We start from the raw sequence: 21,105 nt of genomic DNA, 5'->3' as shown, positions 1-21,105 counted from the left end.
AAAGTGTCATGTTCAAAAGATACTCTGAAGATTATGTGCTGAGTTTTCATTAGAAACCATGGGGGCAAGGAGGCAGTGGGATGACATATGTCGGGATCTGAAAGATAACCATCAAAGAATTCTATATCTGGTGAAACCATTCTTCAACAATGAAGGAGAAATTAAGATATTTTCAGATAAACAAAAGCTGAGAGAGTTCATTACTAGCAAGCCTGCCCTACAAGAAACATTAAAAGGAGTTCACCAGGGTGAACTGAAAGGACATTAGATAGTAACTCGAAGCCACAGAATAACCAGTAAAAGTAACATCATAGATAGATATAAAATTGAACTTTGTTGCACTTTTGATTTGGTTATGTTGGTAACTTTTCTTGTTATCCTATATAATTTAAAAGGCAAACACATGAAACTAAATTATAAGTTTATGTCAATGGACATAAAATGTAGTAAGATGTCATCTTTAAGAATAATAATACAAAGACGGAAGGGTGGAGATGTACAGAAGCACAGACATTGTATACTACAGAAAATAATTGGTTGTTATTCATATTAGAAATTTAAGATATTATTTGTAATCCCCCAGGTAAACATTAAGAAAATAACTTAAAATAGAGTAAAGGAAACAAGAAGGGACTCAAAATGGTATTATAAAAAATAATCAACTAAATACAAAGAAGGCAGGAATTGAGAAACTTGTAACAAAAAATACATGATGATATAGAAAAAAATAGCTAAATAGCAAAAGTAATCCTTTATCAGCATTCACATTAAATACAAATGGATTACACTGTCCTATTAAAAAGCAGAGATTGGCAGATAGGATTTTAAAAACAGGATACATGTGTATTCTCTCTGCAAGAGAATTACTTCAGCTATAAGGACACAATGAGATTGAAAGTAAAAGGATGGAAAAATATATTCCATGCAAATAGTAACCAATAGAGTAGGTGTGGCTATACTATTGTCAAACAAAACCGACTTTAAATAAAAAATGGTTGCAAGAAACAAATGAGGTTATTACACATTGAAAAAAGGTACAATACTGGAAAATGACATAATATAAACAGAATACACCTAACAACAGCACTTCAAAATATATGAAGTAAATTTTAACAGATTGAAGAGAGAAACAGTTCTACATTAACAGTTGGACACTTTAATACATGTTTTTCAATTACAATTTTAACCTCTGGACAGAATATCAATAAGGAAATAGAGGAATGAAACAATCGTGTTAGACCTAACAAGCATATATAAAACATGCCACCCAACAACAGCAGAATACAAATTCTTCTCAAGTGCATGTGGGTCATTTTCCCAGATAGATCATGTTAGGCCACAAATCAAGTCTTAATATATTCAAAAAGATGGAGTCCTACAAAATATCTTCTCTTAGCATAACAGAATGGAGCAATACATCAAAAACAGAAGGAAAACTGGAAAATTCAAAAATATGTGGATTAAAGTGTACACTTTTAAAAAAACCAATGGGTTAAGGCAGAAACCAAAGGAAAATTAGCAAATACCTTGAGACAAATGAAAACTTAAAACCCAACATATCTAAACTTATAGGATGCAGCAAAGGCAGTGCTCAGAGATAAATTTATACCTATAAATGCCTTCATTAAAAAGGAAGAGGGACTAAGTGCTGGTTTGAATCTATTATGTACCCCAGAAAAGCCATGCTATTTTTATCCAATCTTGTGGGAGCAGACCTATTGTGTATGGAATCTTTTCATTCTTTCCACAGAGATGTAACCCATCCAACTGTGGGTGGGACCCTTTGATTTTTTTCTCATGGAGATGTGACCCCACCCATTCAAGATGGGCCTTAATTAGTTTACTGGAGTCTTCCATGAATGGATAAAAGGCATAGACATTTTGAAGTGAGACATTTAGAGAGCCAACCTAGACCCAGATGCTTGGAGATGCTAAGAGATGAAGCCCAGAGTTTGCCTCAGAGAAGCTAAGGGAAAACCCAAGAGGCATAAGGAGAAAGCCACTGGAATCAGAAGTTGAAAGCAATGCAATCTGGTAGCAAAGGACCAGCAGACCATTGGGGGAACTGGGCAAAGGATACATAGAACCTCTCTGTACCATTTTTGGAACTTTCTGTTAATGTGCAATTATTTAAAAATAAAAAGTTTTTTAAAAAAGCCATGGTAGTTTTTACAAATTATGGGAGGGATTTATTTACCGTGTACTGTAATTTTGTTAGGTCAACAATTCATGTTTTAAAAATTATGTTCGTATATTTACACATCTGATAAATATTAAATCATAATTGCCAAAAAAAAAAAGACTGGCAGAAGGAAAGAAAGATGAAAGATGGTTATATAATTCTATGGTTATGCATCCCAGATTCTTCATCTCAGATTTATTCTCAGCCTGGAATGTCATCATTATAGCAGAGGGAAGAACTATCAATAAATTAAAAAGGAAAACCTGAGGGGGAAAACCAATCATCAACTTTGAGGTAATTTAAGAGCTTCCTGGTATAAAGAAAGCAACAGTGCCTGCCTAATGGCAGAGGTATTTTCATTTTAAAATTCTGCCTTTAGTAATTGACGCTGTCCTCAGCATAACCACAGTGTGATGGAAAGTCAATACTGTACAGGGCTTTTCTGTATCCAAAGGCCATATGTAGAAATAAAATGCTAAACAGCGAGGGAGAGAGGGAGAGACCACCGAGGGGGATCGGGGACAGGAGGGAAGGGTCACTAAGGGCCCAGCTAGGCCCCTTCCCCAGGAGAGCAGGTGGAGAGGAGAGGGGTGGCCAGGTCCTCAGGGCAAGCAGAGGGTTCTGTCCTGTGAGGGGAGGGAGTATGAATGAGGGGCGGCGGGGGTAGGGGGAAGGTGAAAGGGACCCATCTGGGGTGGCCACACAGTCCCCTAGGAGCTCCGTAGCAGGTAAAAGACCCTTCAGACCACACAGGACTGAGAGCGACATCATGACCCGCGAGGCTTCTGCGGAAGAATCCCGCCTGTCTTCCCTAAAAGAACCGTGAAGGCGATTCTAGGTGCCACACACGCCCTGCTGGCATCCTTACCCGTCACGTCCAAGACGGTCCTGGAGCTCCTAGAAGCCAAGCGGTTACGCGCCACTCCCCAGGCAAAGCCTGCAACAACTAAACCTCTTAAGGCCCCAACACTGCAGACCCCGCCGCACGTGCACCTGTTGCTCCCTCTGATTGGCTACCAAGTCCAGGTCCTGGCGTGTGACCGGGCGAGGGGCGGGCGCATGCGCGCAGGCTCTGGTGCGCCGGGCAGCTATGTGGCTCTGCAGAGGCCAGGCCGGCCAGTGAAGAGTCGCGTTTCGGGATACTGTGCTCCGAGATCTGTTCCTGAGGTAAGAAAATGAGAGAAATCTGAAGTAATATGTAGGGTTGGCAGACGGTGGGTAGGGAGAGGACAGGAAGCTTTTGCTTCCCCGGAAGGTTCTAAAGAACAAAAGACCAGGGAGTGGCTGAACAAAGAACATTCTGGAGAGAAGCGAAACTAAGGGCATAGCCAATAGGGGAGGGGTCTGCCACTTCCAGGGCAACAAAAATGGGGTAAAGAGCAGCAGGCGCCCGGGCTGGCCAGGTCGGCCATCCCTTCTGGAGGAGGGAGAGGGGCTCCAGGGTCGACCCTCTCCTTGCTGTTGAGCTCAGCACACCCCCACAGAAAAGGTCTTGCACCCCGAATCTGAAGGCGAAAAGTGGACACCAAAAGAGTAGGCTGCAGAGGTAGGCCCGGCGTCTCCCCATCCCAGAGTCGAATAATTTGGTGGGTATGGTCGTGGGGGAAAAGCTCACCACCCAACTGCAAGTCCCCACCCAAGGCCGACCATAAGGCCAGTCCCAGTCACCCCTCACCCACCCACCCAGCCCCCTAGCCCACTCCAGGACCAGCCAGTTCCCTCTCCTCATCCCAAGCACAACTCCTCCCCCCACCCCAGACCAGGCCAGTCCTCTCCCCCACCCCAAGCCTATTTCCCCCACCTCAGGACCAGCCCCTAATAGGCCCTAGGCCAGGGCCCAGTCCCAGGCTACCACCTTCACCAGCTCTGTAAGAGCCCTCTGCCAACCCAGACCCTCCCCCACCCCGCCCCCACCCATCAATCCCCTCCCCCACAACAGCAGGCAAAAACAAACCCCTTTCAGGTTTAACTATCAGTGGATATTTTGGTTGTTTCTACTTTTTGGCTATTATAAGGAATATTTCTGCAAATATTTGCATATACCTGTTTTTGTGGTCATACTAGGTCACCTGGTAACTCTGTGTTCAGTTTTTGAGGAACTGCGAAACTGTTTTCCAGAGTAGCTGTTCCATTTTACATTCCCACCAGCTGCCTTTGTGGGTTCCAGTTTTTCCATATACTAGCTGACAGTTGTTACTGTCCATCTTTTTGATTGGAGCCAGTTTAGTGAGTGTGAAGTACTATTGCATTGTGATTTTGATTTGCATTTCCCTAGTGTCATTGTGCAACTTTTCATTAACTAAGGCCTATTTGGATAATGTTTTGGAGAACTGCTTATTCAAATAATTTATCCATTTCTTTATTGTGTGATATTTTTTATTCAGTTATAAGAGGTCTTTATGTAGTCCAGATACAAGTCTCTTATCGAATACATAGTTTTTCCAACTAGTCTTCCCCATTGTGTGTATTTTTTATACTTTCTTGATGATGTCCTTTGAAGTACAACTGTTTTAAATTTTGATAAAGTTCAGTTTATTTTTTTTTTCTTTTGTCACTTGTGCTTTCAGTGAAATATCTAAGAAACTATTGTCTAACCCAAGGTCAGGAAGATTTATTCCTATGTTTCCATTGAAGAGGTTGATAGTTTTAGTCTTAAATTTTTTTAAAAATTATAATTAGGCTATTTTGAGATAACTATGAATTCAAATGCCATTTTTTCCACTGGTGCTTTGAGAGAATCTAGAAATTTATTTTCACCTGAAATCTTCAGATTCTTAAATGTTGAGTGAAGATGGTTAGGTGGAATTGGGCCTGGGCTGGGGCTGGGAGAGGGGCTAGTCCTAGGGTGAGAGAGGAGCTGGTCTTGGTGTGGGAGGATTAGGCTGACCCTGAGGGGTAGGCCTGGGTGGAGGCTGGGAGTTGAGGGGTGAGTTGCTCCATCTGTGACCAGACCCACCAAACTGTGGTGCTCTGAGATGGGGTGGGAGAGGGTGAGCCCACGTCCACCACTGAGGCCTGCTCTTCCAGGGTCCACATTCCTTCCTCAGATTCGGAGTGCAGGATCCAGTCTGTGGGGGTGTGCTGAGCTACCCAGCAATGGGCAAGGGTCGACCCCAGAGCCATTCTTTCTCCTCCAGGGGAAGCATCCACCCTTGGCTAGCCCTGATGCCCACTGTTCACTGCTCTTTTTTTTTTTTTTATTAAATTCAATTTTATTGAAATACATTCACACACCATACAATCATCCATGGTATACAATCCACTGTCCACAGTATGATAACATAGTTATGCGTTCATCACCACAATCTATCTCTGAACATTTTCCTTACATCAGAAAGAACCAGAACAAGAATAAAAAATAAAAGTGAAAATAAACACCCAAATCATCTCCCCATCCCACCCCATTTGTCCTTTAGTTTTTATCCCCATTTTTCTACTCATCCATACACTAGATAAAGGGGGTGTGATCCACAAGGTCTTCACAATCACACTGTCACCCCTTGTAATCTACAGTATTATATAATTGTCTTCAGGAGTCCAGACTGCTGGGTTGGAGTTTGGTAGTTTCAGGTATTTACTTCTAGCTATTCCAATACATTAAAACCTAAGACGTGTTATCTATATAATGCATAAGAATGTCCATCAGAGTGACCTTTCGACTCCATTTGAAATCTCTCAGCCACTGAAACTATTTTGTCTCATTTTGCATCCCCCTTTTGGTCAAGAAGATACTCTCAGTCCCACGATGCCGGGTCCACATTCATCCCCGGGAGTCATTATGCATTGCCAGGGAGATTTACAACCCTGGGAGTCAGGTCCCACGTAAGGGGGAGGGCAGCGAGTTCACCTGTTGAGATGGCCCAGTTGGAGAGAGAGAGGGCCACATCTGAGCAACAAAGAGGTACTCAGGGGGAGACTCTAAGGCACAATTATATGCAAGTTTAGCCTCTCCTTTGCAGTAGCAAGCTTCGTAAGGGCAAGTCCCACGACAGCTCGGCACATCAAACCGCCAGTCCCAGTGTTTGTGACAACATCAACACCAGTCCAGGTGAGGAAGTCCAACACATCTGCACCTTCCCCCAGATCCTCGGGGCTGGGGAGGGGGAGGCTGTAAATATATTTTTTATTATATGCCCAAATTACTCTGGGATGTGTCACTATTTCACTCCAGCCTTTACTAACCTACCGTATCTCACTTCCTATTCAAAGTTCCATGCAATTGTGGTGTTTGAACAAATTGACTGTAGAGTTGTACTGTTTAGAAAATTTAGATCCTGTACCAAATAGATATCTCTTCCCTTGGTCTAATATGGAAGTTGAAGTTTTAAAACACAGTCAGTTTCAACCTTTAACCTTTGGCCTGGCTTGCCCTGGTCTTAACCAGACCTGCTTCATTCATATCACTAATTGAAGTCTGGGCTCTTTTTCAGCTTTTTTTTTTTTTTTTTTTTAACAGTGTTCACTGCTCTTCACCCTATTTTAATCACCCCAGAAGTGGCGGCCTCCCCATCTACCAGTGGCACTGCCTTTGGATTCCCTTGTCCCCAGAATGTTTTTCCTGCACCACTCCTGGGCCTTTTGTTCTTCTGAAGCTTTCACAGAAGTGAAAATTTCCTGTCCTCACTCTACTTGGCCTTTCACATCCTGTTTACTTCAGATTTCTCCTTCCCTCTTTTTCCCTCACTAAGAAATCTCTTCTCATAGAGTCTGAACATGGGGAGGGCTCAGGCTGCAGGTCACAGGGAGTGGTGCAGCCAGAGGGGACACTGAGCCTGGAGAAGGGACCATGTGGGGGCTGGAGCAGGGTCTCCTGAGGTATGCCCATTTGCCGATAGGCCTCACATCTGCAGCAAGTAGGAACTGGGGCTGATTGAACTGCTCTGAGTTGGATTTGGGTGCCTGCTTCTGCCAGGTTCATCCTAGGGAGGAAAGTCAGGTTTCAGAACAGATGGGGTGCGTGAGATGAGGGAGGATCCTTCCCTGGTGGAGGGATGAGGCATGGTGGGAGGAAGGTGAAAGCTGCAGCCCTAACATTCAAGTCCAGAGAGAGGACTTCTTTGGGATCTTATTCGGATCTCATTGTGGATCACTCAGGCTTGGGAAACACTCAGCCTGGTTGGACTGTGAACTGTTTTTGGAAAAGGATGGGAGGGAATGTTGTCTGGTACATGTCCCTGTCATTTTCAGTGACCCCCGATCTTTTACCATAGGCTATAGGACAGGGCTGTCAGGCTGGCTTTTTTTTGTGGACCTGCCCTTCTCTTCCCCCAGACATGTTCCTGCTTCTGAGCCACAGAGCTTCAGCCTCCCAGGTACACAATGAATAAATAAATGAATGGATGAATGAATACATGCATGCAAATGCAGTCATTGTATTCATCCCCATTAGACCTGTGGTGCTCATGTGAAAACCTCCAGTTTTCTCACCTTGGGATGGAGACACTCTGCAGCCTTCTCCCTCCTTGACTCATTCAACAAACATTTGTCCCTGATTGGCTGCAGATGCAGTGCTAAAGAGAAACATGCTGGCTCTGACTGGTGAGTTTTAGCTAAGGAAACAAACAAACAAACAAAACCCACAAGAAGACCTTTGTTTTAAAGTAGCAAGTTGTATCTTAGTCTTAAAGCAGGCAGGGGGACATGGGAAGTAACAAAGGCAGGAGAAATTGAGGGGATGTTGCTCTGGATGTTGGGACACTCTGCTCAAGTACTGATGTGAAGTGCTTGGCAAGTTTGATAGCAGGAAGGAAATGAGGAAATGATAGCAGGCCATGGAAATGAGGGCCGAGAGGAGGGAGATGAGAGGGGCAGGGAGGGAAGCAGACAGATGGCAGGGGAGAACAGATAAGAGGGTTGGGTGGTTTTCTAAATGAAAATAGGATCCAGTGATCTCAAGTCCTGATTCATGTTTTGTAGCTCGCTACGGTGGTGCTGGAGGGAAGCCGCCGTGGAGGAAGGAAGAACCCTGAGCAAGCATGACCGGACAAAGCGTAGTTGAGGAGAGCCACAGAGGAGGACAGATGTGGGAAGTGTCATGGCATTGTCAGGTTGCAGGAGGTTGAGATGCGGGGCATGAAGGGAAGCATGGCTGGAGGATGACTTCTGGAGTTGTGACATAGTCAGTTGGGCCACTGGTCCTTGTTTTTATGGTGATGAGTTGAATGGTGGAGGAACAGTGCCAAGGGAAAGTAAAAGTGCTTTTGGGGGCTCATGGTACTTTTTGGATGAGCTAGCACACAATGAAAAGATGTAGTGCCTGAAAGCAAAATGTAAGTTCTCGGGATTGATGATATAATGTGATCCTCTCTTGCAAAATTATTTATGGATATAACATTCATTCACTCATTATTTCACGTAATGCTTTCCAAATGTTTATCATACTGGATATAGAATGGGGAGTGAAAGATACACAGGCCCCACCCTCAGGGAGTACACATAATTCATGTATGTGAACATCTTATGTAAGCATGCTGAGTTGTGCAGCAGAGGGTCTTTACATTGATGATACTGGTTATCATAAAGTGGTAAAAATTTCAGTTATATTTCCACCTGACTTATAAACTTTTTTATGATTTTTTTCCTTGACCAGTGACAAAAGTAGAGTTATCTTCATCTGGGGAAAACAAGAGTCAACCTGCACCAAATTAGAATGCTGATTAGAAAGACTGTAAGAACCTTCACAAAGGGAAAAGTAAGGAGGGGGGTACTTTGAAAAAGATCCTCTTCTGCAGCTTGCCTTGGATTGAGGAAGGCTGGGTCTCCACTAACTAGTGCAGGGATGAAAGGGGAGAACTGAGTCAGGAAAATAATTTTTTCTGTGCCTGAAGCTGAAAGGAATGAACTCTCCACTTAACCATGATGGGGATGAAAATCAGAGAACACTTAGGGGAACTTTGATTTCACTTGTATAGGATTTTTTGTCTAGACTCATCTGAGGTCATTGTGAATTTTAAGGTTGCCTGTGTTAGTCAGTGTGCTCTAGAAAAATAGAATTGGCAGGACATAGATACATATAAAGCAACATTTATAATAAGGTATTAGTGAATGTGATCCTAGGGGTGCCAACTCTGAATTCCGTGGGACGGTCCACAAGCTGGAAATACCAATTAAAATGATGCTGAAGTTGAGTCCAAATTCCCCAGGGAAGCTGGTGGCTGACTGAAGTTGAGGCAGTGATTTTCCTTTCTGCTTCTGAAATCCCCAGTTCTGACTTTAACACCTCCACCTGGTGTTGGTTGGACAAGGAGGCTCCCCAGATTGCTGATGATAACCTCCTTTGTTGATGGTAGATGCAATCAACTGTTTATAGATGCAAATCCATGTATGAAATACCTGCAGAGTAAAAATCAGGCCAGTGCTCATCTGACCAAGCAACTGTTTACTATAAACTAGCCAAGTTAACACATGAAATTAAGCATCACACTGTCTTAGGAGTCTTTCAGTCACTGAGACCAAAAAAGATAAACCACTTGCACAGGAGATGCACCATTAGAAAGCAGCTGAAGCAAGATGGAGCCTGGTGCTGCTGAGTCTCTGTCCAGAGTAATTTGCTCCAGCACAGAGCTTCACTGGACAGCCATAGGCCTGTGACACCGAGGGCACACTGGGTTCCTGATTTAATAGCACCCTCCCAAAAGACCTCGACATCCTTAATGAACTTCAGGATTAAGCATAGGCAGAAGTCATCCCAGAGCATGGTCTTGGAGAGAATTCAGGGTGGCCTGGTCTATTTTCCATGATTGTGTGGGAGAAGCACCATTCTGAAAATTGTTTGGGGTTGGCTTTGATTGAGCTCAGGGCTGGGAGGGGTGGGCAGCAACATTATTTCATCCCAGTCTCAGGTCTCCTGCACAGTCTGGATTTGCAGAGGGGACCCTCCAAAAGAGTGTGAAGAGGAAGGGAAGGCTGAATGTGGCAGGAGAGAAGTGACTAAAGGCCTGGTGCTCACTGATACATGGTGCCTTTGCAGCTCTGTGTCCCCAACTTATGTGGGAGAATTGTCACCCTACTCCCTTTCTACCTAGTCTGCTGAGTGCCAGGCTTCAAGCACTCAGAGCAAATGGGGCGTTAAAACTTGTCAGGGTTCAGCAACCAGCAGATGGAGGCCCATTCTGCATCCCAGAAGATGGAGAAGGGATAAGATAGGCCTGGGGACCCCAGTGCCAGCTGTGGGGCTCGGGGGGCAGAGTTCTGGGGCATCCCCACCATGGCTTGGACTCCACTCCCCTCTCCCTCCTTGCTTTCTGCAGACTTGAGAGGCACCAAAGGAAGAGACCATCGGAGGCCCTGGGCTGAACCTTCTCTCCTCCTCCCTGGGCTCCCCTGTGGTCATGACCTCAGCCCTTCCTGAATTTCTTCCTCCTCTTAGGCCCATGGGCTCAGTTTGCCCTGACTCAGCCTCTGTGGCTCCATGACAGAGGGTCACCATCTCCTGCTCTGGAAGCAGCAGCAACATTGGAAATTACAACCAGATCTCATGATCCTAATAGCATCTGAGCATGACACCCTGATTTACAGTCAGTTCTCAGATATAGCTGGGGTCCCACCTCACTTCTCTGGTTCCAAGTCTCACAACGTGGCTTCCCTGAGCATCTCTGGGCTCCACCTGAGCCAGGACATGTCATCATTGTGGGTCACCTGGGGGCAGCAACACCAATGCAGGGGCTCAAGACCATGGGGAGGTGAGGCCAAAACCTCCCTCATCCTCCATGTCTTCCAGTTTCACCCCATCCTTAGGTCTGAACTGTGATTCCTGCTGTCTCTTGTGCTGCTCATCCCAGGCTGCAGGTGCTTTAGGGACAGGGCTCCCCATACTGCTTTTGCTCCTAAAGTGAAGAGGGAAAGAGAAGCCCTTTCCCAGGGGACTTGAGTTGTCAAAAATGAAAGTGACCCAGTGACCCATGTCTTAGTTTCTCATTGCTGTGAAATGACTTCCACAAACAGATGCCCACAAACAGCTCCCATTTATTAGCTCGCAGATTGTCAAGGTCAGGGATCTGGGCCCCGCTTGGCTGCTCTTCTCTGCTCAGGGACTTACCAGGGGGTGAATCTAGGTCCTGGGACAACAGCATCATCAGGAGAATGGGGAAGAATCTGCAGGGCTGCCAGGCGGAGCTCTTGGCAGGGGCCTCTGCTTCCTCAGAGCCAGTCTCTCTCTATTGTCTGCTAAGACAGAGTTTTAAGGTTACATAACCTATGATCTTTGCTCTATTTTGCCCATGCCTTTTGCTACATTTTATTGGTGGGAAGTAAGTCTCGGGTCCCATTAGGACTCAAGTGAAGATGAAAATGTAAGGGTGTAACTCGGGGGGGGGGGGGGTTATCATGTAGTGCATTTTCCAGAACCCATAAATAAGGAGTGTGTGTGTGTGTGTGTGCAATTCAAACCCAGTTTTTCAAAATAAACTTTTTATTTTTAAATACTTTGAAAATTATAACAGTTGCAAAAACTATACACAGCGCGCCCTCCTGGGTGCAGCTGACTTACCTACAGCCCCGTCAGCCAGGTGCTGCACAAAACCCCACCTCTGGAGGCCTCCCGCAGCTCTGGGCCGCCCTGCCTCCAGCAGCCCTGGGCCTCCTCGGGCCTCCTCGGGCCTCCTGTCCCTCCCGGAGTGTGCCTGAAGGTGGCTGAGGGGCTGCAGGTCTGGGGCTGAGCTGCAGGGCGCGGGGGCTACGCGGTGGGGTGGGAGGGGCCGAGCCCACCTTTTGTGTCCTGCCCTGGGCGCTTCCTGGAATCTGTGGTGAAGACAGCCAGCCCCTTGGGCCGCCGTCACGTTGCACAGGCGGGAACATGAGGACTCAGGGCGTCCTGGTGGGACGGGGCGCACAGAGATCGAGGGCACGAGCTGGAGAGTGGTTTTGTGGAGTGGTAATACCTGCTTCTTGGGCATCTTCACTGGACTTGGCCCCGCGGGAGGAAGGCGGCCTTTGTTCGCAACCGCCACAGAGCCGCTGGATCTGGATGACCTGGAACAAGTTACTGAGCTACCCTGGCTGCCAGCCGTCCCCGCAGGTACGTGTACCTGAAGAGGAAACCAGGTGCTGGAGCACTGTGGTGCGGAGCTAAGCTGGATAAAGCATCCTGCATGCTGAGGAGATGCTAGTACCTGCCAGTCACTTTTTCTTTTTTTTTTTAAATTCAGTTGTATTGAGATATATTCACATACCATACAATCATCCATGGTATACAATCAGCTGTTCACAGTATGGTCATATAGTTATGCATTCATCACCACAATCTATTTCTGAACAGTTTCCTTGCATCAGAAAGAATCAGAAAAAGAATGAAAAATTAAAGTAAAAAAGAACAACCAAACCATCCCCCCCATCCCACCCTATTTGTCATTTAGTTTTTATCCCCATTTTTCTTCTCATCCATCCATATACTAAATAAAGGGAGTGTGATACACAAAGTTTTCACAATCACGCTGTCACCCCTTGTAATCTACAGTATTATATAATCGTCTTCAGGAGTCCAGACTACTGGGTTGGAGTTTGGTAGTTGCAGGTATTTATTTCGAGCTATTTCAATACATTAAAACCTAAGAGGTGTTATCTATGTAGTGCATAAGAATGTCCACCAGGGTAACCTCTCGACTCCATTTGAAATCTTTCAGCCACTGAAACTATTTCATCTCATTTTGCATCCGCCCTTTGGTCAAGAAGATATTCTCAATCCCATGATGCTGGGTCCAGATTCATCCCCGGGAGTCATATCCTGTGTTGCCAGGGAGATTTACACCCCTGGGAGTCGGGTCCCACATAGAGGGGAGGGCAGTGAGTTCACCTGCTGAGGTGGCTCAGAGAGAGAGAGAGAGAGAGAGAGAGAGAGAGAGGGCCACATCTGAGCAACAAAGAGGTACTCAGGGGGAGACTCTAAGGCACAATTATATGCAAGTTTAGCCTCTCCTTTGCAGTAGCAAGCTTCGTAAGGGCAAGTCCCACGATGGCTCGGCACATCAAACCGCCAGTCCCAATGTTTGTGACAACATCAACACCAGTCGAGGTGAGGAAGTCCAGCACTTCTGCACCTTCCCCCAGCTCCTTGGGGTCAGGGTGGGGGATAGGCTGTAAATATATTTTTTATTCTCTGCCCAAATTACTTTGGGATGTGTCACTATTTCACTCTAATTCATACTAACCTACTGTATCTCACTTCCTATTCAAAGTTCCATGTAATTGTGGTGTTTGAACAAACTGTAGAGTCACACTGTTTAGAAAATATAGATCCTGCACCAAATAGACATCTCTTCCCTTGGTCTCACATGGAAGTTGAAGTTTTAAAACACAGTTTCAACCTTTACCCTTTGGCTCAGTTTGCCCTAGTCTTAACTAGATCTGCTTCATTCATATCACTAATTGAAGTCTGGGCTTTTTTTCAGCTTTTTTTTAACAGTTGCTGTATGCACTAATACTGACTTTCATATCTGCCGAGCTCTAGCTCTGAGTTTCAGGTGTCTCAGAGATACGCATTGTTCCAGAGACCAATCAGGTTATACACTAAGGGATCAGCATCTCAAAGTTCAGAGATAACTTGCCAGTCCTTTTTAACTAATGAGGGTTGGAAAAGCAATGCGTGTAAATCTTTAACATCATGATGCCCGTCCAGCAAAGAAAAGCAGTACATCCTGAAGAAGTTTCTGAGGATTTTTCAGCACAAGAAGAAAATGTGAAGTTGGAAAATAAATTGCCATCCAGTTATACCAGTAGATTATGGAAGATTCTGTTACTGACAATTGGTGGAACCATTGCCCTCTGCATTGGTCTTTGTACATCTGTCTGCCTTGCCACTTTACATGAAAATGGTTTATGGTTTTCTAAAAATAAGACATGGAGTTTTTATGCCTGATGTATGATTTATTTTTCAGTGCCTGCAGTAGCAGTCAAGTAGGTCAATGACAATGCACTTTTGTCATAAAGAATCCAAGTACTTAAAAGTTTGGCTATACAACTTGAAAGGTGAAATCACTGCCCTCCCCCCTACATGGGACCAGACACCCAGGGGAGTGAATCTCCCTGGCAACGTGGAATATGACTCCCGGAGAGGAATGTAGACCCGGCATCGTGGGATGGAGAACATCTTCTTGACCAAAAGGGGGATGTGAAAGGAAATGAAATAAGCTTCAGTGGCAGAGAGATTCCAAAACGAGCCGAGAGATCACTCTGGTGGGCACTCTTACGCACACTTTAGACAACCTTTTTTAGGTTCTAAAGAATTGGGGTAGCTGGTGGTGGATACCTGAAACTATTAAACTACAACCCAGAACCCATGAATCTCGAAGACAGTTGTATAAAAATGTAGCTTATGAGGGGTGACAATGGGATCGGGAATGCCATAAGGACCAAACTCCACTTTGTCTAGTTTATGGATGGATGTGTAGAAAAGTAGGGGAAGGAAACAAACAGACAAAGGTACCCAGTGTTCTTTTTTACTTCAATTGCTCTTTTTCACTCTAATTATTATTCTTGTTATTTTTGTGTGTGTGCTAATGAAGGTGTCAGGGATTGATTTAGGTGATGAATGTACAACTATGTAATGGTACTGTAAACAATCGAAAGTACAATTTGTTTTGTATGACTGCGTGGTATGTGAATATATCTCAATAAAATGATGATTAAAAAAAAAAAAAGTTTGGCTATAAAGACTTTTGTGTTTATCATTATGAAATAATATCAGAATTTTAAAAACCAGGTAGGTTTTCTCTTTTTCATTAACTTACTCCAGTTATGTAGAAGTTACTCTAAACCAGTATTCTTCAAATTGGATTGTGAAACTCGTGCTGTAAGTCATGAGGAACATTTTTTCTTAATGAAATCAGAAGAAAAATTAGTTTATCACATATAGTACAGTTGAGAGTTCTTTTCTGAAACTTTCATTTAAATTAGATGTATGTATGCCTGTGCACACTGAGTCACAGTATGAAAGTTAATTTTTGCTGTGGGTTACAGTAAAAAATTTTAAAAAAAGAAAGAAAATTGAAACCACTGCTCCAAAACATGGAATCTTAATCTGGTTCCATAGATGGACCTCAACATGTCCATGGCTTAATTTTCATCAGATTCTTAGAAGGGTCTGTGCCTCTTTTATAAACAGCAGTTTCCTTATGCTCTCTTGCTCACTCGCTCTCGCTCACTCTCTCTTTTTTCCAGAACCCCTCTTGGCAGGTTTTCAGAACTAGTATATTACACAAGGAAACTTGCACATTGCCAGTGTTATATTGTTTTTGATTCAAAATGTCAAAATCTTCAACATTATTTAATGGCTTAGTTGCTTGCAAAGTTAAAACAAGTTTTATCATCTATGAAGCTATTTAAAAAATGTGTTGTAAGAGCTAAAGGCAATTACCAAATGGAGCACTCCAAAATATTTTGAGCCTTTGCTCCGTTGTTGGATTGAGTCTCCGGAGAAGATTACTTTGAATAACAAATTTAATTTATGTGAATAATTTCTGGTAGGTTTATTTTAAAAACCAGTCACTTTATAGGCACAGCATGATTTTACACACACACTCATACACATACCTACTCATACATATACCTACACAAATTATCATGGTACCAAAGAATAAGAATTCTTACCCTTCAGAAGTGGCATTGCTGGGTCCCCCAATCCTTGGGATTCCTTAGCTTTTTCATCACATGATGATATCTTCTCCTTTTTTTACTGGAATCCCACTGACTCCCTGCTTCTCCCTGAGATCTGCTCCTTGTAAGGATTCCACTAATCTGGATTAAGACCTACCATGGTTCAGTTTGTCACACCTTAATTAAAAATAACATCCTAAAGAGATCGTGTTTACAGTAAGTTCACATCTTAAAGGTACTATGATTAAGAACAGGTCTAACTCGAGGTATGTAATTCAACCTCCCACAGCAGTTGAAAGGGAAGAGTCACCAGTGGTGACCTGCTTTCTCTCATTTGCTCATGGTCAGAGAGATGTGCCATTTGCTGTGATCAGTGAACATTATGAGGGGAGCAGTTCTGGGGCGCACGGCAAGAAACAAGCATTCAGGTTCAGTGTATTAAGTGTGGCATTTTCAAAACAGTAAGTTGAGATACTGGGTAAAGGATGCTGGGTTTATGGCTCTGAAGGCAGGTATTCTGTGTTGCAAGTGGCCATTTTCATGTTACCAGCTTATGTATGTGTGGAGGGTGAGAAAAAACAGGAGAACCTCTGCCAGTTGCTGTTTGTGCCTCAGATACCATCTGAGAAAAGCTGCAAACAGGCACCTCCTCTGTCAGGTCTCCCCACTCAACATCCTGCTCCTGAAACTTAGGGTTGAACTCCTTTTTACTGCATTTTTTTTTCCCCTTTACACCTGCAGTAACTCATAGAATAAATATTTCTTGCCTCACAAAAGAGGAATCCTTTGATGCAGTAACCATTTCTCAAGCCTGATGATACCTCGGTAGAGACATTAGGTATTTTTTTCAGCTTGGGTTATATAGATGAGTGCTGTCAGTAGAATTCTCTGCAACAAAGGAAATATCTTGTGTCTGCACTCTTCAATACAGTAGCCACCAGCACGTGTGGCTGTTTAGTGCTTGAAATGTGGCTAGTGCAAATGAGGAACTGCATTTTAAATTTTATTTAATTTTTATTAATTTGCATGTTAATCTGTTTTAAAATGTGTATGTGTTTTTGGTCATTAAAATAGCAAACATTATTTTTAAAAAATACACAGTCCAGAGAACTCCAATATATCCCCATCCCAGATACGCAGATCCAACAGCCTTTGACATTTTGCCACATCAGATCCATTTTTAGCCTTGTGTGAAAAGGGCCTGCACATCTTGCCGAGGGAACAGCAGGAAAAGGAGACTTTGGTCCTGCCCTTTCAGCATCCGTCCCCTCACCCCATCCTTAGTTCATGGTCCTCTCATCCAGGACATCATTTCTGTGATGGATGCTCATTCTGTCCCAAACTAGCCCTCCCCTCAGATCTCTGACTGCTCTCCTGAAACCAAATCTTTCAAGATCCATTTGCTCCTTTCTTGGGTTCAGTTCACTATAAATGGCCCCTCTGTCCCTCAATAACAAGGCCTTGCCTGACTGTTTAGCATTTCCTACCTGACCAAGGGCTGATCTCTCCCTTGCCACCCTCCTCAGGCACCCTTCCCCTAACTCCCTGGAAGCACGCTGAGCTTTTGTTGCTATAACCTTGCAACACCGCCTGCCCCAAGCATATCTTGTTTTGAGCGAAGAGCTCATACCTAGATGTTTTCCCAAAACTTTCAGGAAGCCTCTGGAATTCAGCCACCTTTGTCCCCTTGCCCTGCATAATCTAAAGAGTGGTGGCCATAGGTGCAGAATACATGAGTGAACTTCTGTCTTGCTGTCTGTCATGAGGCATCTGTGCCTCACTGTAAGATCCACTAACCAATGCTTAAGGACTGATCACCTGTATGTTTAGTACCTCTTGGGAATCTCAGCCAGCCCTGTTGTGGGGCATTTTGGGAAAGGCCTGGCTGGGTCTCCTATATTTCTTCTTTCAGGGTGAGTCCTGCTGCCAGATTCAAAAGGTAGGAGTATATTGGAAGGAATGAAGTTATTTCAGGATATTTGTTTTTCCCATTGCTTTGCTTTCTTTGGAAATGTTCTTTTATTTGAAAAAGAATTTTAAAATTAAAAGAAAGGCATTGAATGACACACCCCTATGTGAGACCATGTTTTCTCCCTAAACTTCAACCAGCACACATACTGCAGCAGACTGAATGCAGAAGGACCCGTTAGAATCCAACTGTCTTGTTGTAAGCCAGACATTAAAGTGATTTGCAGACATAACTGCCTCACTTCATGGGAAAACATTTTTTAATTCTGGAAAACATAGCTAGTTTGTCTAAAAATGTTATTTACATTTTGATTTGGGTTTAGTATTGTCTGATTTAAGGTATAAATAATTGTTTTAAGTTTTAATATCATAAATATTGATAGATATAGCCTACATAAACAAAAGCATTTTGAGATCCACAATTATTTTTAAGAGCATAAAGGGATCCAGAAACCAAAATTTTGAGAACCACTGACCTCAGAAGGAAACTTACAAAAAATAAAAGTAGTCTTTCCCAAGTGGTGAGAAGTTTGGTAAGGATCATTTTCTGCTTATACTGTTATCCTCTTATTGGATCTTGGGCAAGCCTCCTAACAGAGCTGGCATGTGCCCTTGGCATGGTTAGCACCCAGCAAAGTAATCATACTTTATGTATTCTCAGTGGGTTCTCAGCTAGATCAGTCATCAGGATAAATACTTATTTTTGTCTTTCCATTGTAAAACTATCTCTTTAATAAAAACAAATTTTAAAAAAACTGTCTCTTTTGATTCTTTCTCCTGACTTACTTTTTTTGGCATAAATTAATTTTTAATATGAATCATGTCAGCAACTTGCAGTCTCCTGCAAATGACAATAGGTGTAGAGAGATACAGGATGTAGGTAAACCTGAAGTGCAGTTCTTGTATGCCAACCTGAAGAGGAGAATTCTGAACGTGGAGGTGGGATTTTCCCTGGGAACTCTCCATGTGGGAGCCCAGGAAAGACAGTTCCATCCCCTGGGTCCAAAACCAGGCTCACATCCCCAGAATGATGGCTTCTGAACTGGCATCAGATCTGACACCTCATATTATGTTCTGTCTTTGGAAGATATGCTGCTTCCAAAAACAGAGGGAAGGAAGGAGGGAGGGAGGGAAGAGAGAGGTGGGGGTGGGAGACAGAAAGAGGGAAGAGAGCCACCTAGGTCTTGAACAGTGAAGCATGTCCTCTTAGTTTCTGAAGAGAAGGGACAAATCCCTGTCTATGTAACTGGGCTTTCCTCCCTGACACCCCTAGGCCTCACTCCAAACAATTACAGAGAGGACCACCTCAAACTCTTTCTCATCATCTTCAGGTCTTAAGGTCTGGAAAAGTGGCCCTGAGGTGAGGACAGTGCTGCAAAATATTGTCCTCAGGACTTACCATTAACAATTCTGTGCCCCCATCCCTTCCACTCCCAGTAGATTAGGTAGGCATTCCCTTTTCCGTTCACGGAGCAAGCCAACATCCCTATTTAGTCTTTTTAGTCTCATATCTCTGGGAACCTCCCTCAGAGTCTCTGTGCCAGTAAGGAAGAGACATTTCCATGGGATGGAGGTGACCTTAGAGTCCTGGTTCCCAGGATGACCAGAGACAAACCCAGCTGCCTCCTCCTCTTTGATGACAAGGACCCCAGTATGATAAGGTCCCTTGGATAGGGAACCTCAGGCCAGAGGGGTCCAGCTGCTCCCAGGTCTTCATCTCATTTACGTAGTGCCAGGAGCAGTGGTGATCCCAGCTGGATTCAATTAGATTTTCTTGTCTCCAGAATATACATTCCTTGGGCTTTCTCAGGTTTTCCTCCTTCATGACTTTTTCCCAATCACCAATTCCCTTCATTGCTCACCTTTCCTCTAATGCTGATCCCTTGTTTCCTGAGATTTTCTCCAGAGAACACTGTGGGCCTAGAGTTGACTCCCATGAAGGGCTCCAAAAAAGAAAGAGGGGCTGGGGGATGTGTCACTGTGAAACGGGGGAAAGGAGAAAGTGGATTTGAGGGTTGAGACATGGGAGCCAGGGGCAGGGGTTTGCTTAGGGAAATGACAAGTTTGTAAGTCAGGTAGTGACATGACTGGAGGTACGTTTGCAGGTTTCCCTGTGGCTGCCATGTGGACAGTGTCCGGGGGAAGAGAAGAAGGAAGCAGGAAAACCAGGTGGGAGCCCCAGTGCTGCTCCGTGTGGGAGGTCCTTGCTTCCACCTGTGGGGCTGTGGACAGTTGGGAGGACTTTTTGGAGGCAAAATCAGTAGGACTTGCTTTTGGATTCGATGTGTGAAGGTGAGTGAAGGATGAAGGTCACTGCAGTTCTTGCTCTTAACCCCTGAGTTTGAGATGGATGAGAGAGAAACAGGAAAATAAATTGTTACTGGGCTGTGTATGATTTGCAATGTCAATATTGTTGAGTGGGAAAAAAAGTACAGAATAACACATACATTGTAATCTTATTCTCATCTTGTACTCATTTAATAACTCTGCAAACACATCTCATGGAATTTACACTCTGAGTTGCAGGGGATAGAATTGCGAGCACAGTGCTAGAAACTGCTCCTTGATGATTTCTGTCTAATTTATATTAGTAAATGCCCTTTGGATGCAGAAGGATGTGTCTGGAAGTTTGGTCACTAAAAGAGCAAGTCCCTGGCGAGCATTCAGGGACTGTTGGTGGCAGGACTGTCCCTGGGGGAAATTCTCTTATCCTGTCTGCCTGTCTGTGGCAGCTTGGGTGTTATCAGGGACACAACAAGGAGACTTTGGGCACTGGAGTCACTCCCACAGTCCCAGGGCTCTGGCTGGCCTGTACTGAGTGGAATTCTCTGGGCTCTGCCCAGCTCTATGAGGGACTGGGGGTAAGTCCTGGGGTTCCTTGACTTGTGCAACTTCTGCATAGTGGCTCTGTGACTCTGGGGAACAGTCTGAGAGCTATTTGGGGGGGAACACGTCTCTGCTCTTGCCCACTATGCCAAGCCCAGGAGGCAGGTCACACCGAGGAGTCCTATTCTCAAGGCTCTGTAGCCATAGTGGGCAGTGAGGAAGGTCAAGGCTCTACTAGCAGATTTCCATGAATCCTTCTCTCCCCACACCTCCCCTCAGAGCCAGGCAGCCTGGAGGGATAGAATCCCAAGGCTTCCCTGCCCACTTCCAGGTCTCAGCAGAGCTCTGGGTGTCTCTCCTATGGCCTGGGCCCCCTCTTCCTTGCCATCCTCACTCACTGCACAGGTGAGGTACTCCGTTACTGGTTCATGGGTGACCCCTTCCTTTAATCCCCCCCGGCTCACCTGGAGCCTGGTCCTGAACTCACTGTCTTTCCCTTTTCAGGCTCCTGAACACAATCAGAACTGACAGCCTCCCTTAGT

At 44.5% G+C, this 21,105-nt stretch overlaps 1 protein-coding gene across 3 annotated transcripts in view; it reads left to right on the top strand.

The window, feature by feature from the left end:
- Positions 1-21,105, top strand: part of LOC119518128 (utrophin-like) — an 83,144-nt gene that overhangs the window by 60,363 nt on the left and 1,676 nt on the right. For 2 of the 3 annotated variants that reach the window (XR_005213672.1, XR_005213673.1), the window contains exon 3: positions 8,099-8,664. Coding sequence is in view for 1 of the 3 variants with exons in the window: in XM_037815180.1 (XP_037671108.1) it covers positions 17,682-17,708 (27 nt within the window). In the remaining 2 variants the exon portion in view is untranslated. Of the gene's footprint in view, positions 1-8,098; positions 8,665-17,681; positions 17,709-21,105 lie in introns of those variants that run through there. The other variant, XM_037815180.1, reaches the window with a different exon arrangement.

The sequence above is a fragment of the Choloepus didactylus genome, chromosome 21 (genome assembly GCF_015220235.1).
Source record: "Choloepus didactylus isolate mChoDid1 chromosome 21, mChoDid1.pri, whole genome shotgun sequence".
NCBI lineage: Eukaryota > Metazoa > Chordata > Mammalia > Pilosa > Megalonychidae > Choloepus > Choloepus didactylus.
The sequence above is the reverse complement of the archived record's forward strand: the minus strand, read 5'-3'. Positions and strand labels throughout refer to the sequence as shown.